Raw genomic sequence first — 10,485 nt, 5'->3', positions numbered from 1 at the left:
CTGTGCCCAGCAGTGGAACATATATAGGTTGATTATCAATATTTTTTTTATTTTAGTTTGTTAGATATGTGTTTCAAATAAACCTTTAAAAAAATCTTATGCTGCTCTTTGAAAAAAAAAACTCGGCAAGGATCGAGTTCATTCCGTAAACGTTCATGAGAGAAAAATCATCTAAAACTGCACAATATGCGACCATTTACTTATAAAGCGTGAATTGAAGTGTGATGATATAGCTGTATGGTGAGATTAAAGGATGACTCACGTTACACCGGGCCATGTCCGGGCCGTAGCTTCCGGCGCATCGTTTTCTATGGAAAGGATCTGGTGATCGCCTGTCATGTCATAGAAAAGTAAGCGCCGGAAGCTCCGGCCAGGACACGGCCCGGTCTAACGTGAGTCATCCTTAACCCGTAGGTTTCAATAATGTTTCCTTGTTGGCAGCCCTAACGTCGGGCCACGAGATAACGCAGCTGAAGGTGCCGCTGCACGCGGACCCGCGGCGCGCGGCCGAGCTCAGCTGCCACTTCCACATGGACGGCCAGAAACTGCACTCCGTCAAGTGGTACCGCGACCTGCACGAGATCTTCCGGTACAACCCCTCGCAAAAGGTTAGACAGTTTATACACTCATGGACAAGAGGAACGCCAAAAAAAATTTTAACTAAGTACTAAATTTTAAAATAAGTACTTTTGTCATGTAATCCAGTAATAAAACCTTTTTTGTGCGTTACTCTAAATTTGTATATGAGTATGTCTATATTTGTTATTTCTATCATTTGTAATTTCAAGACTTTCAAAATAACTAAGAACGTCTGTTGTCCTAAAAATAATATTCATTTTAACGTAGATAGTAGTTTGCCAAAATAAGATTTCGTAATAAAATACGTCTGACCTTGTTTAATGAGCAAAGTTTAGAAAAACTTAAGGCTTGAATCAACATCTTTATTTTCAGTGTTTTAAGTGAAACCGAAGACAAAATTTTGAGGCTTTGTTCGTCACGAAAGGATATAAATTTGTAATTTATTATAGGGTCTTTCTCGTGAAGCAAATTTAATTAATAATTGAGCGCCTGTCGTCGTTCATAAATAAAATATCAAGGTTTATTTCATCCGTTTTACCTTCAAATATACCTACCTTCATAAAATTTTAAGTAAGTAAATATAAAAAAGAAGTAAGTCGAATCTAGCAAAGGTTTTGCACGAATTTTATAAGTATTTACCTAAGTAGGGGAGACCGAGGTGAGTTATGACAGAGGAGAGTTGTGACATTGTCGATTTTTTGGAATCTAATAACTGTTCGTGAGCTCGCAACAGTGTGCGTTTGTTAGCTCGCAACTTGAACTAACAAATGCGCGCTATTGCGACCTAGTTTTTAGTTAATAGATTCCAAAAAATCGACCATGTCACAACTCTCCTCTGTCACAACTCACCTCGGTCTTAGTCTGTATCCTGCTTGTGCTAATATTCTTAATGGTTATGCTAATTTTCTCCAATAAGCGTGAAATATAAATTCAAACTGACATTTTAAGTATCCTTTTCAAAATGAAATTATGATTGTATATATAATATTGCACCGACGAATATGAAATTTTGTTTCATCCGCTACGACTACTGTAGTGTTTTGTTTTGTTTGTTTGTATTGATACTGACTGTACACTTACGCGGAAAAATCGTCCGTTTCTTTGAGAAAAGTCGATCAACCAATAGTGTACCGTCAACCGTTAAGCGGCCAATTTTTAACCACCTGTGTCTTTCTACAGACGCAGATCCGCTTGTTCAACGTGACCGGCGTCATGGTGCAGGGCGGGTCCTGCGAGCTGGAGTCGTGCCTGGTGCGCGTCATGCCGCTGCCGCAGGCCACGCGGGCCGCCTACACCTGCGAGGTCTCCACCGAGGGTCCCATGTTCCAGATCGCCCGCCAGACCAAACACATGACCGTTGTTGGTGAGAATTGTTTTATCTGCATCCTTTTATTCAACCCGATTGGTTTCATTTGTTTGTGGGTATACGTACGGTTGCACTCGTATAGGTCACGGACGTCACCGTGGTCGCTGCATTTGTCACTCTATTTAGTAGGTAATATAGTCCTAACTGTAGTCCTATTGGCAACTATTAGCTGGTTGCTGTTACCTGCCTTGCGGCTTATCGTAACGCCATATGCAGATTCGAAAATGCAAATGAATCTAAGCAAATACAGCTTGAATTTCGAGCAAAAGCGCAGGTATCTATCTACACGGCTGGTTGGGTACCTATAAGGTTTTGTATCCCTTTATTCAGCAAGAAATTCATTTCATGGAGAAGGCTTATCAAAATGAAAGCGAGAAATAACAAATATAAAGCCGATATTCAGTTTCCCGTGCCGCAGCCGTGCTGCACGCAGCAAAGCAATTATCATTTTCCAAGAGCGAATTACGAGTAGGTACAGTCGACGTCAAAGATATATTTACACTTTTGGACCTTTGTAATAAGGCGAAAAATGTAAACATATCTTTGACGTCGACTGTACATATTTATGAAATACGCTTTTGTGTGACATTGTTTCTAATTTAACAAATGATTATTTTAGATTCTGAAATGCCGAAACGTTAATAAAGATATACTCAATTTTGTTAAAAATTAATTGAAATAATTAAATAATATTAACCTGATATTAAGAGATTAAAGAGGTATCAAGTAAAAATACGCTACTATTAAATTTGCCGAGAGATTCCTTTGATTCTGCTATAACGAGACGTCGCGCCGCCACTTCGTGCGCTTCTACACCTAAATTTAATTACGCTTCAATCCTTTGTAACAACTATTTTTCTTAAAAAACTTAAATGACTCCATTCTCTTCAGAGACTTATTCTTATTTATTACTATTTCTTCTTAATAAGCTTACTACAACTTTGTGATTTATTCAAATTAATTTCCCCGCAGCGATGCCGGACAAGGACCCAGTTATAAGTGGGGCTCCGAATCTGGTCCGGCCGGGGGATCAGATGCTGTTGAACTGTTCGACGGACTACTCGCTACCGCCCTCAGACATTAATTGGTACATCGACAACGAAATACAAAAGGTTAGTGGCAATATCAAGCCTTTACACAATGAGGGCGAACGCGCCCAGGGGACGCCTTGACCCTGTTAACAGGCAATTCTGTTAATGAAATTTGGAATACAATTTACGAGACTACATACATAGACTAGGTACTCAGAGAATTTCAGTGCCTAAAAACATTTTTCAAATTTTAAATTTATAAGTCCTAGTACTAAGATTATTAATACCTCTCTGTACTAAGATTATTAATACCTCTCTTGGAATAACATTTATTTTCGTTATATATACTGTATACGAGTACACAGAAATACTTATTCCATTTCGTTATTAAATTAATTAGTAAGTATTATTGTTTGCTCATTATAAAGATACATAAAGTCCACTAATTCCACTATGCCCACATGGATTATAATTATTCGCAAGTCATTCCTACAAAAGTTAATTCTAATAGATTATATAATATGTATATACCTACCTATGTATTATTGCGAAAAATTTACCTGACAAATAAAACCTACAAACAAATTGTTCCTCCTCGTAAGGCCCACCATACAAAGTTTCCCTATTTTGAATTTGAACCTTGTTGTATAGTAGATTAGGGCGCCTTCGTGTGGTTAAGAAAACAATGAAACAAAAGAAATGCTACCTTATTTAGCTTTTGAAAGATTCCAATTAGATTGAAACAGAGTGTCCATTGTAATGCACATCGGGCCTTACGAGATTAATAAAGAGACTGCGAGTAAAACCTAGGCTGTGGGCTGTGATTGACTAATTTGCTTTTAGGAGATTCACCTACATAATACGATTGCGGGGACTTGAAATAATTGAGATTGCTACTCCATTTAGGTTAATTAAATTTCACTGGAAATCGGGACTTGGGGAATTAAGTTTTAAGAATTAATTTGACATTTAATTACATATTAATTATTCCAGTTTAACTACTTGTAGTTTTAGTTCGCATAATTCAAAGTAATTAGGATTTAAACATAATAGTTCTCTAAGTCTATAAGTGGATATGACGTCCGACTTTCAATCCGGAGGTCGCGAGTTCAAATCCTGGCTCGTACCTACCAATAAGTTTTTCGGAACTTAATATGTATGAAAATATCATTTGATATTTACCAATAGCTTTTCGGTGAAGGAAAACATTGTGAGGAATCCTGACATCTGCGAAAAATTTAGAGGTGTATTTCAAGTCCCCAATCCGCATTGGGCTAGCACTAGACTATAGCCCAAGCCCATGTTAGGAGGCCTGGGCCCAGCAGTAGGACGTATAAAGGCTGTAATGATTTTTATTTATTTTTAGTTTTCTAAGTAGAAATAGAAAATGTCACTATTTAAAGAATTCTTGTAAAACTTTATACGTTCTTAACTGTAAAAGTCTGATTGGAGAAGGTTTGTAATGAGATCATTATTTTAACTATACCTATACTTACTATACTACAACTATCGCGAACTTATTTTGTGAGTGTTGTGTGTCGGACCGTCGGACCATTGATTAATTGTTATTAATGTCCGGTAAGGTGTGTGTGTATAGAATGTAATGATTACTCCCAACTTTATCATACTTTCGTTGGGCATTTTTAATTAATTTACGCATATCTCTGGTTTATCATTTTACTGGGACATTAGTCATCCGCGGCCAAGCCAGTGGAATGTATTACACAAGCTATGTGTATTGTTTATACGAATCTTTCCCATGAAGTGTGAATAAGGGTCCGAGAGGGTAATAGACGTATTGTTGCAGCCCGAAGCGTGGCAGCACACGGAGCTGAGCGCGCCGCTGGCGGGCGGGCTGCGCGCGTCGTGGCGCGTGCTGCGCGTGCGAGTGCCCGCCACCGCCAGCGGCGCGCTGCGCGTGCGATGCGAGTCCGTGCTGCAGGTGAGTCCATGTAATCTGAGGGCCTACCGCGAACCACGTTCGACATGTTGCCTCCCTGTCACACTTACCTACGAATTTACAAATAGGACAGAGAGGCAACACGTCGAACGTCGTTCGCGGTTGGTCCTCTGTATTGTAACCCGAGGGCCACGGAACGCACGCTCCGAGCGTGCACCCTTGACTCTGGAGCCGACCGCCATTGTTTTAATCCTATGACGGTCGGCGTCAGCGTCGAGCGTGCGTTTCGTGGCCGAGGCGGCGAGGTGTAGCACAGACACGAGGTTGTTCTAGAGTATTTATTTGTATTTTCTGTGGGCAGGTGGACCCCCCCGTGCTGCGCGACGTCAGCGCCACCGTCACCGTCTACTCGAGGACGCAGCTCTCTAAATACGTTTCTAATAAAGGTTGGTTTTTAATAAACAATAGGTATACTTAGCGCCACTAGCACCAGCCCACTAATTCGGGGTTAACCGGTTAAACCGTTAACCCAGTGTCAAATAGTACTTTTACAGGTGTAACCGGTTAAACCCGGGTAAGTGGGATGGTGCGAGTGGTGCTTAATGTGTTACGCCTACAAACGCCTAACGCCTAGAGCGTAAAGTCAAGGATGAAGTTTTCTAAGGTATCTACTAGACTACAAAATTACAAATGTCTTAACCTAAACTAACAACACAAAAACTATTCACGAAATTCGCCCCGCGCCCCTCTAGATGCAAAGGAGCCCATCACGCTCGCCGCGTTGCACGTCGATTTCCATGCGGTCTTCACCTATCAATAGAGTGATTCTTCAAGAAGGTTTAGGTTTAGGTGTATAATTTGTTAACCCGTGGGAAGCTGGGGCGGGTAGCTAGTTTAATACATATAACTGTATGCCAAAATATTAACTTTATCAAGTTAGTTTAACATCGTTTATTTGGAAATGTTAGTGACCAACTATGAGTCATAACGCCAGGCGGGGCGCTGTCAGCGCCGCGACCCCGTTCTGTAACTCTCAACCAGGGAATATGAGGCTAATATTTATTCAGGTTCGTAGAACTTTTCTCTGTGTGCTTAGGGATTCATTTTGATACTAATATTGTTATTTATATTAAGTAGGTACATCTGATCAAATATGTTTTAAATTTAAATCATAAATAAAACTGAAAAACTACAGTTCGGTTAAGATTAAACACGTTATAATTGCGAAATTAACGAAGGCATTCGATCTCATAACTTGGTATTTGCCCATTACGTAATTCAATTAAGTATTTACTGTTTTTGTGAAAAATATTAGACTTCGGCAAAAATGTTGTCGTATGTCCGACTGCTCTCCTCCACGGGGGCCAATTAAATATTACGCTTTGACATCAAAATGACTTCATGATAAATACGAGAGAAATGCATGCGCGATTGATAACTAAATGTCAAAATTTACGTTCGAATTGCCCTCCAGGTCGCATTTCTCAATTAATTCTTTTGATAATTATATACCTACCTAGATTCAGTTTTTGAAAACTTTTTATAACGGCGACTACACTTTGCCACCGAGTGTAACACAACATGTTTACTACACCAACGCGAAGGAAATAACTAATTGTTAAACATTACAAATCAAATATAACTGAATGCTTTTAAATATTGATCACTTTAAATCGTCACTTAAAATCAATTCTACCAGCCGGAAAGAACTCAAAAGCAACAAATTAGGTACCTACTTTGCCGCTCTCGAGGACAAAATGCAATTTTTCAATAGTTTTTGAACAATAAAGAAACCTTTTACGAGCTGGTGTGGTGAAAAATACAATGACACGTTGTTTTTCTGTTGCAGGTGGAAAAGTCTACGTGAACGCAAATGCGGTAGTTGCAATTTGGATCTTCACTATAATATCAAGGTTTATGAGCTTATGAGGATCGATGTAATAATGTCTGGTGATATTAGATGTAAGTGTATAGATACATTTTCACCGGCCTACGTTTCAAAATTAAAATTTAGTTCAATGTGAATGATTTCATAAAATGTCCATAGAAAGAAATGTACCTCCATCAGATGATCAGTTAGTTACATTTAAGGCCTCTGCACATCGGATGCGTATCCGTAGACGTGGACGTGCGCGTTGTAATATACCGATCCTTATGAGAGACGGCACACAGCTTGCGTGACGCATGCGTGCACGTTTACGCACACGTTGCCGGTGTGCTCTGGCCTTTAACTTAAGAAGACAAATGAAGATCATATATACCCTCGTCAATGCTTATCAAACGGGAAAATATTTTTTGTACATTGTAAATTATAACTCAATGTTAACGAAAATAAACTTAAAATGTATAAAGCACATTTAAATTATACCCAAAGTGTGTAGAGTTTAATCTAAGTAAAATAAAGCATTTGTTTCTCAAAGATATAATGTTTTGTAGCTTCTCTGAACGTTAATTAGTTTTACTAAAGTAAGGACGAACAGCACGAAGAATGTTGTACATCGACCAGCAATGTCCTATCTCTATCGCACGCGCATAATATAATATAGCTGTCCCGCGCGCACAGTGGCCGCCGGCATCATGAGCGGGTCAGCAATATAGTTAGGTACGAGTGTGCGATAGAGATCGAAAATGGCAGGTCAATGTACGTCCTTATATTATTTATAGACATAAGTAGGCATTAAGCTAATGGCTGTGTTTTACTTAAGGTAACGTCAATTCTTTGCACATCTTTTAAACTAAACTGTACAGTTACACAAAATTGTTGTTTTTGTTTAAATTATCGTAACATTATAAATGGGATACGTAAATAAAAGTATAAAAACTAATGCGTTCATGTTATTTTCTTATTTACGCTATTTTGCCCTATTAGCTGCAGAAGCCATTACTAAATCCTGTTACGTCTTACGTCTGGTATGCGTAATAATGAGGTAATACAGAATGCCCAATGCCGGTTTACCAATTTCAAAATATTAGGAAAAAATATGTAAACCAAATCTATATACTTTTTTTATGAAAAGAAGACGAATGTAGATTTCAGTTTTTTAATCACATCTTTTTTAGCTTTCAAGCGGACCCCAGGCTCCCAGGAGCCGTGTCAAAATGCCGGGACAACGCGAGGAAGAAGATTTTTTTTATGTTGACGATGTGTTTCCAGCAGATTCCGAAATTACTGCAAAACTTACGCCTTGCTAATAGTGAAAATCCTTTGGTTAGAGACGCCTCACAAGACACATTCACACACACTCACAGACGCATTATACACGCTGCTACGCTGGGGCCTATTTCTCGAACGATATTAGACTAATCATATTAGTGTGTTGCCATGGTAACCCATACGGGACGGTAGATGGCGCTCGCCTCACGTAAACATTGGCTCTGCAATTATTTCAATATTAAAAATAGTTTTAAGCATAGTTTTAAGTGGTGTGAACGTTTATAATATAAAACTTAGTGTAAATTTACTGTGACATTATTATCTCAGTGCTAAGTGAACAAATTATTGAATAAATGTCGAATTCTGGTAAAATGAGATACTGTGTTTATTAAGAAACTACAATGAAAAGTGCAAGTTAAAAGTAGTGGTACTCGATGATATTCCTTATGTTTTAACCTTTAGCAACAAACTTTTACCATGAACATAATTATTTTAGTGATAAAAATAAAGTGATACATAATTAATTGTGACGAACTAAAAAAAAAAGGGTAGATAAGATAAACTAAAAAAATCAGTACCAAACCAGACTACCGGACTTTAAGCCTTAGAGTGCTTAAGACTTTTTCGTCATCTTGCGCTAAGAACATTTGGTCTAGTGGTATAGTGTAGTGACTACTAGAGACTGTCAGTTCCGGAAAGTACCGGGTTCGAGACTCGTGAACAATTAACTTTTTGCTTTTTTTTTATGTCTGCGTTCGAATCCCGTGACGAGAAAACTTTTTCTTCTCTTTTTATTTCTTCCTATTGTTCTTCTACATTTTTTATTTTGTACTTTTTCCTAAAATAACATTGCTTAATTCACACTATGGCGTTGAGATTAAAAAAGAATACCAATACCAGTAATAAAATTAGCGACACAGGCAAACAGAACTCGCCTACCAAAGACTTTTTAAAATGTTGTGAGTGTAAAAAAATATACGACATTACGAACACTAATGTAACTCAAAAACGGTTTAATTTAATGGAACGAAAAGATATGTGGAAGTGTCACGAATGTAACTCAACTACAAAAGGACTAGTAGGGGGGATAAAGCGGTACCCGACAAGACAAAAAACATCCACCAATGTTCAAACAAAACAAACACCGAGTACAAGTTTACCTCAACCAAAACAAAATGCTCCATCAGATATCTCTCCTTCCACTCACAAGTATGACACTGCAGACCCAAACAATATAAATACTGTACATCAACCACCTGACGCCATAAATACTCCATTAAAATACGAGGACACCATAAATCAAAATGATATTGAGACGCTACATCAATCACCTAACTTAGAAAACAACCACCAGGAGAAACATGCACACGAAACACACCAACCTCAAGAGATCCTATCAGACCCGGATTCAGATATGGATTCCCCAGTGACAACGCTACTAAATAGCTCATCTCATAGCTTACCAAATATTTCGACCTCAGAAAACCTACAAGATTATGAATATAAAAAAGAAATAAATACTCTTTCTACAGAGCTTGCCAGTGCACATGAGGAAATAGAACGCCTAAATGAGGAAATTATTAGATTAAGGAGAACACTAGAGGAACAACGAAAAAAAGTTGATGTATACAAAACGCTCCTACTCAAAGAGGGTCCAATCCGAAAATCAACACCAGTGAGGAAGGAACTGGTAAAACCTAAGAGTATTTCAGCTGACCTTGATAGCGACGACGATACACCTCAGTGCCTGACTCCGGTACACGATTCTCCGAAGCCGACGACAGCTTATAACGATCCAGCCCTTCTCCAAAATGTTCAACAGGATATAACCACACATTTAAGAATGCCTGCGATTACTACGATAGATGTAGCAGAAGATACTGTTACTGTTACTAAAGCAACAATAATCGCAGAACGGAGTGACTCTAATCATCAACAAAAAAATTCTGAACCAACAAGGAAAATCTGCATCATCAGCGATAATAAGACTAATAAAATTTACAGAGTCTCTAAACGAACTTTTGATGAGGATGAAATTTGCCATTATATTAAGCCGTACGGTGGCATCTACGACATGTTGGATGGAATAGAGACGAAAATTGATAAATTCACTATGAGAGATTACTGTATCATATTAATAGGCGCCTCCGACTTTACTCACACTATGGACTACTACGAAATGGTGGCCTTTATCAGATCGAAACTACAAGATATCTACCATACAAATGTTATAATATGTGCACCTAGTTATAAGTTACATAACTACAGTAATCTGTTCAACCGCCGAATAGAATCTTTTAATAGGTTATTACACTATGATGTTAATATGTATGAATATGCTTACCTCTTAGATACTAACAAAAACCTACCATATTCCAAAAAAATGTTTATTTCATCTGCGGGTCATATAAACGATGTCGCATTGCAAATTATTTTTAATGATCTAAAAAACTAC

At 38.2% G+C, this 10,485-nt stretch overlaps 1 protein-coding gene across 1 annotated transcript; it reads left to right on the top strand.

Moving 5' to 3' along the window:
* Positions 1–452: 452 nt before the first annotated feature.
* Positions 453–6,816, top strand: LOC134791837 (uncharacterized). Its single transcript, XM_063762970.1, has 6 exons — positions 453–608; positions 1,759–1,942; positions 2,918–3,057; positions 4,784–4,918; positions 5,238–5,322; positions 6,726–6,816. Exons 1-6 carry the CDS (start codon positions 531–533, stop codon positions 6,803–6,805), a joined length of 702 nt encoding a protein of 233 aa, XP_063619040.1. The 5' UTR covers positions 453–530; the 3' UTR covers positions 6,806–6,816.
* Positions 6,817–10,485: the final 3,669 nt, after the last annotated feature.

The sequence above is a fragment of the Cydia splendana genome, chromosome 6, assembly GCF_910591565.1.
Source record: "Cydia splendana chromosome 6, ilCydSple1.2, whole genome shotgun sequence".
NCBI classification, from domain to species: Eukaryota; Metazoa; Arthropoda; class Insecta; order Lepidoptera; family Tortricidae; genus Cydia; species Cydia splendana.
This window is presented reverse-complemented; position numbering and strand designations above follow the sequence as displayed.